Source organism: Sycon ciliatum, chromosome 5 (genome assembly GCF_964019385.1).
Source record: "Sycon ciliatum chromosome 5, ocSycCili1.1, whole genome shotgun sequence".
Taxonomy (NCBI): Eukaryota; Metazoa; Porifera; class Calcarea; order Leucosolenida; family Sycettidae; genus Sycon; species Sycon ciliatum.
Window position 1 is genome coordinate 10,690,255 of NC_088647.1, and position 6,731 is coordinate 10,696,985.

General features: G+C 54.0%; 1 protein-coding gene across 1 annotated transcript; it reads right to left on the reverse strand.

Annotated features, from left to right (window-relative positions):
• Positions 1-90: 90 nt before the first annotated feature.
• Positions 91-3,709, reverse strand: LOC135816787 (uncharacterized). The gene is made up of 3 exons (XM_065329888.1): positions 3,248-3,709; positions 1,458-2,795; positions 91-1,296 (listed from the first exon to the last, which is right to left on the reverse strand). Exons 1-3 carry the CDS (start codon positions 3,707-3,709, stop codon positions 91-93), a joined length of 3,006 nt encoding a protein of 1,001 aa, XP_065185960.1.
• Positions 3,710-6,731: the final 3,022 nt, after the last annotated feature.

Here is a 6,731-nt window from a genome sequence, read left to right on the forward strand (position 1 = left end):
TTGAGAAAGCCAGGCACAGACAGCAATCGGATTACTGAGGTAGACACAAAGTCACAGACTCAGAACCTGGCCAGGCCAACATTGGTAGCGCTACGGCGCAAGCACAGAGCGGCAGAACTGCTGATGTGCCGATGGGGAAGAGCCGCTGGTCTCACCCTCCCATGGCTTGAAATAGAAGCGCTGGAACACAGATGCGCAACTCCAGTCAGCACATTTCATGATGTCCACTGTCGACATACCTTTACGCTTCGCAGCAGACGTAGAAGCGGCACGAGTGGAATGGGCACCAAACAACGATGTATCCACACCAGCCTTGGACATAACCTGCTTGATCCAACGAGCAATCGTTGCAGAGGTGACAGGGTGGTGCGGACGCTTCGTGCTGAGGAACAGATGTGCAGAAGATGCCTGTCGCAGGTCGGCGGTCCGACGCAAGTACTCCCTGAAGCACTCCACAACACAGAGTGCAGGAGTCACAGGAAAGGCAGCAAAGGTGACAGGTCGGGCTGGTTCCGAACCAGGGCGATGCTGCTTAGGGGGTGTGAGATAGTCAAATACCACGCCCTCGGCAGAGAAACGATGAGAGTTGAGGCTTAGCCGGTGGAGGTCCGAAGAGCGCCGAGCAGCAGTCAAGGCCATCAGAATGGCCAACTTGCCAGACAAGACAGGGAGAGACAGGTCCGTGTTGGCAGGCAGTTTAGAGAGCCAAGAAGTGACAATACCCACATCCCAAGTATGTGAGTACCGCGGCTGCGGCGGACGCTCTAGGCAGATACCACGGAGCAAACGCACCACCAACGGGTGCTGGCCAATGGGTGCACCATCCAGCTCAGGCAGGGTAGCAGACATCGCTGACCGATAGACATTCAGGGTACTGTAGCTGCGGCCGTCCTCAAAGGAATCGGCCAGGAACTGGAGCACCATAGCTAAAGATGGGCAAACGGGATCCACTGACCGTTGACTGCACCAGCCCAGCCACTGCTCCCATGCCGATGCGTAAGCGGCATTGGTTGATGACCGCCAAGAGGAGGAGAGGAGTCGCACGACCTGTGGAGAAAGTCCTGCTGCATTGAAGCGCTGCTGGAGATAGGCCATGCGGCGAGGCGCAGGTGGCGGGATAGTACCAGTGGGTGTGGATGGCCCGAGGGTGAGAGTAGCAGGCAGTCGAATGTGGGCAGAAGCATGGGGAAATCGACCAACAGCTGCAGCAAAGTCGCGTACCATGGCTGCGTATCCCATACTGGTGCGACCAGTATCATCCGGCAAGTATGGAGTGAGGCCACACGATGAAGCACCCTGTCCAGTAGGCAGAATGGTGGGAAGGCATACACCGCGTCCTGATGAGGGAGACTCCAATTCTGAGAGAACGCATCTAGAGCGAGAGCCTCCGGATCCGGCCTCCAAGCATAGAAGGCGGGAAGTTGCGTGTTCAGTCGAGATGCGAACAGATCTAGCACCAAGGTCCAAGGAGCTGCCCTCTGAATCCTGCGAAACAGAGCAGGGTCCAGGCGCCAGTCGCCGGACTCGGAGAGGGAGCCCCGAGAAGGATGGTCCGCTGGGTTCTCCTCGCTCGGCACATATTCCGCCTGGAGGCGGATATCGTGTTGGACCGCCCATCTCCAGAGGTCGCAAGCGATCTGGGACAGGAGACGGGAATGCGTGCCGCCTAAGCGGTTGATGTAGCTGACGGCTGTCGTGTTGTCGATCAACAACTTGATGTGCAGAGGACGGTAAGAGGCCCGGTGATGAAAGGCTTTCACCGCGAATGAGGCAGCGATCAATTCCAGAGCATTGATGTGGAGATTGGCCTCGGTAGGGGACCATTGACCCCCAGTACTCGTTGTGCCGCACACCGCTCCCCAGCCGAGCAGGGACGCATCGGAGAATATGGTGAGCTGAGCGGGAGGTTTGAGAATCGAGCGACCGTTCCAAGTTTCTAGATCTGCTGCCCACCACGTCAGCTCCGTCCTGGCTTCCGGCGTCAGGCGTACCGTGGCAAGGTAGCTCTGATGGCGACGAAGGGCTGCAATCTTCAACTGCTGAAGGTGGCGGAATTGCAGTGGAGCCAGAAACATGCCTGGGGAGCACGCAACCATCCTGCCCAGGAGTGAGGCCAATGCGCGGATGGACAGGTAGGGCTGGGACAGGGCTCGGTGGCACTCCTGCTGGAGTTTCCGCGCCTTGTCGATCGGCACCGACATCGTCATGGCCACAGAGTTCAACTGAAATCCTAGGAACTCGAGCTGTTGCGTAGGCTCGGGAATGGACTTCTTCCGATTGATTACGAAACCCAGAGATTCTAGGAGTTGAATGGCCTGCTGCGTCTGCAGCACGGCGGCCGGCCGTGACTCGGCAATCAGGAGAAGGTCGTCGAGATACAGGATGAGACGAATGCCCTGACGACGAAGAACACTGATCGGGACCTTCATCAGCTTCGTGAATACCCGGGGGGCGCTGGACAGGCCGAACGGTAGGCACTGAAACTCGTAGAGTTGGCCCTCCCAACTGAAGCGCAGGAGCCGGCGGTGCTGGGGATGGATCGGCACGGTGAAGTACGCGTCCTTGAGGTCTAGCTTTGTGAGCCAATTGCCCTCTCGGACGGATAGGGGAACAAGGTGGAGACCCTCCATCTGGAAGTGCTCGTACCGCACGTGCTCGTTCAGGTGGCGGAGGTCGATGACTGGACGTTCGGCGGTGGTACCCTTCTTGGGTACGGTGAATAACCGGCTCACGAACTGGCCGGGAGATGGGCTCACCGGTCGAATTGCACCCTTGGATAGGAGATCCTCTATCTCCTGGTGGACGATGGCGCATTTTTCGGGAGGGAACCACATCTCTGTCGGAGCGGACCGCTGGCAAGGAATGGTGTGGAGGTCTAAGCAGTACCCTGAGACGGTCTTCAACACCCACGCATCCTGCGTTAGGTCTCGCCAGGCTGCCGCAAAATGCTCCAATCGGCCCGCTACCTGGGGGGTAGGGGCTTCCGTGAGGCAGCCAGGCACGGGGGAGGTCGTCAACGACCTCGAGGGCGCCCGCGAAAGGGCTGGCCCCGGCCGTTTTTTGCTGGCTGGCGGAAATGCTCCTCAGGCCGGCGGGTGACATGACCCCGTCCTGCCCTGTCGTAAGGGCGGAACCGCCCTGGATCTGACCGGTACACGGTACGACCAGAAAAACGGTCAGGACGGGCAGGCTGCGACCGGTCCTGTGCGGTCCCCGGGCGCCGCCCAGAAGGCCGTGGCTGGAATACGTCCATTTCCTGGCACTTCCGTTTATACTCCCGGGAAAATCCATCACCGAAGAGGAGATCACCGGAAGGACGCAAGCCCTGCAGCAGGCTCTTCGGGCATCTCTTTGGCAGCGCTGCCATGAGGCGCTGACGGCGTGTCTCCGACAATACATTCGAGGCGTCGCCCGTCATGACGATCGCCATCTGGACCAGCTCGGTCAGTTCGTGGACCGGCCGGCCCTGCTCAATAGCAGCCCAGAGCGCGGCCAGGGGACGGAAAACGTCCGTAACCTTTTGTTGGATGTTGGCCAGCATTCTATCCGCTCTCTTGGCGTTGGCCAGGCCCTGGACATCCGCCAAGAACGGGTCCACGCGTGGACATCGCGTTTCCTCCACGTCCGGTCGGGGACACAGTTTCCGCACCCGTCGACGCTCAGCGAAGGACAGGGAACCACGGCAGTGCTCCCGTAGGTACGAGGCCATGTGCGAGGGGGGAGACCATACAGAGTCGTCCACTAACCCCTTAGGATCGAAGCCCGCGCCGCTACCACGGCGATGCTCTTGGGCAGCCGAGTCGTCGGATGACGGACATGTGCCACTAGGACTGTCGGAGTCACTATCGTCAGATTCTGACGTACCAGAGCTAGAACTAGTGCCAGAACTATCTCGGTGCCTGGTGAAACGGTGCGACTCGCGCCGTCTGGGTGACCCATGGCCATGTCGTCCCCGGGCACTCAGGCGGGACTCGTGCGTAGCACCCGAGCGTGACCCTGACCGACATCTGTCCGCAGATTGAGATCTAGATCTAGATCTACGTGTACGTGTAGCACCAGCCGATCTATGGCGAGTACGTGTACGTCGTTCACATGAAGCAGAACGATAACGAGGGGGAGATCGTGAGTGGGGTGGAGATCTGTCCCGTGAGCATGATCTAGATCTATCTGTACGTAAATCACGTGACCCAGATACGTCAGTGACGTCACCCCTAATATGGCCCCGCGCCCGGCCGCCATTGCTGGAATGGCGGTCCGTGGAAAAACCGAGGCTTGCCGAACGACGTTCGGCCAATGAGACAAAACGAAAAGGCTCCCCGCCATCTACCCGAGAGTCATCCTGGTTCCCTTCCCTGTTGGAAGAGTTCCGAGCCTCCTCCATTTCTTGACCGCCAGAGGCTGCGGTGGTGCCACGACCAGTTTCTAATCCGCCCGTGGGTGCGGAATTATTTGAGGAAATTTGTATACCGTTCCCCGAAACGGTGTCTCCTATTTGTTTTCCGCGGGAGTGGGCGGATGCCGCGATGGCAGATTGTACCTCTGGCTGCGCCAGGGTATGCAGCAAATCCAAAACAGCGTCCATCGTGGAGATATTTTGGAAAAACTCGAAGAGGCATGCAATGCAAACTACGCAGAAAATGCAGTAAAAACAAGGCCGAGGAAGGACTGGCCGAGCATGCGTGTTATGGTGTAGGAACGAAAAAAAAAAAAAAAAAAAAAGCTTTGAAAACTGGTTATTTATGCAGTAAAAATGTAGGGCCACTACAGTGTTACATGGAGCGGAGCCTCTGATGTGCAATCATGATTTATATGCATGTACAGTGCTGGCAACTGAAATCCGACCCCCTTGGCGCGGCGGCGCGCCGCCAAGGGGGTCGGATTTCAGTTGCCAGCACTGTACATGTACTACCGATAGTATACCATGCCCATGCATGGTATCAAGAGTACATGAAAACCTCATCATTTTCATGTACTCTTGATGGTATACTATAATAAATTAAAATTAAAGTAGTGATGACGTGATCATGCACAATACAAAGGCAAAAAGAATTTTCAGACACAAAGAGTAGTACTGTAATCTCAAGTGTCAAGAGTTTCGGAACTATTTATACAGATAGCTAACGTGTTACTTCAGCTTTCAAGGAAAGGACCTTTCTCAGTTTAGGACAGTCAATCAAAGTCTATTTCCTTTCTTCAGGAGGAGTTTCAAAGCTGCTTTTCAGACTTACCAGGCTGTTTGTTGAAAAAGATATTATTGCGTGCACATCAAGCCAGGCTTGATTGACACAAAAGGGCAGGAAATCCATTGTTCCCTTTGTGCACAATTGGTTCATCAAACAAACTACCTCTAAGCAAATCGCTGTGTGAACTAACAAGCTATTTGTGGACGGTGTATCTGACCAGTGGACACAATGGTACGCTATCCATGATTACTTTTGCGGTGTGTGTGTGTGTGTGTGTGTGTGTGTGTGTGTGTGTGTGTGTGTGTGTGTGTGTGTGTGAGAGTTTGTGGGTGTGTGTGTGTGTGTGTGTGTTTGTGTGTGTCTTGATCTATTTCATTCAGCTCTTGTCTGCTATCGTTGCTATAAGACAAATTTAGTGGGTGTGCATCCAGTGCATTTGTGCAGATTTGGTTGCTTCTCTTGCCACGGTCGTACATGGTACATGGTTTGTGGGGGTGTATGTGTGTATGCGTGTGTGTATGTGTGTAATCAAGAGTACATAAACCAGAGTGTGCAACTGTGCATATGAGATCTGAAACAACGGAGTTCGTGAACTACGTCACCCTGATGAGGTCAGCCAAGCCGCGACTTGCGTACAGCTCAAATTTTCGTGTTTCACAGTCCGGAAATCAGCCGAGTGTACATGATTTTAGACGTCCTGTTTTAGGATTTCAGTGTTTTTGTGTGACTGGGTACGCTGCGTACATCCGCTGGCAAGTAAATCCACCAGGCTATCCGTATTAAAAAAAACCGAAATCAAGACAAACTCGGTGACCTGCACCACCGTGACTTGTCACCGTACCTGTGCCTTACCATGCTGTCATGACGTACTGCACGGATTACGCTCCCACAGAAACCATCCCGAGTTCCACACTCTGGTTTATGTACTCTTGGTGTAATCAATGATGCTAGTGAAACTTATATCAGATTTGCTGCAATTTAGCAACCAGCACTAGTGTCAGTCAATATTCCACTGTAACTTCACTGAAGATGAGGATAAATGCCATTGGATCCTGGGGCAGATAACTTTTGCACCTTGCCCTCGACTGCTTGCTGCATCATAATGTGCCCGCATACGTGTTATCATTTCCAAGTCCACCCAGAGTCTGTCGGTTCAGCGGGGTGAGTCGTAGGGCGATTCAGTAGCCAATTGAGTCATCTTTCCATGATTCCTTTCGAAGCTCTCACCTCTCCTGGAGAGACCCACATGACCAATTTTTGGTAATAACTAAGTATACTTGTACATGTTTGTAAATGTCATGGCAGTACAGATAAATTACCACAGAGAAACTTTTAATGATCCGGACATTCTAATTGATAAGTAATTATCCAAAACATGCACCCGCAACACATGTATGTATGTCATAATGTGCGCATTGCCACGCATGATGAAAATGTGCATGCACTACCCACCGTGTGCAATGTGTTCATTTGGGGTTCTGTGTATATTTGTATGCACATGTGGTGTTGGTATGCAGTCTGCACTGTTCAATTTCCAAAGCTTGCTGG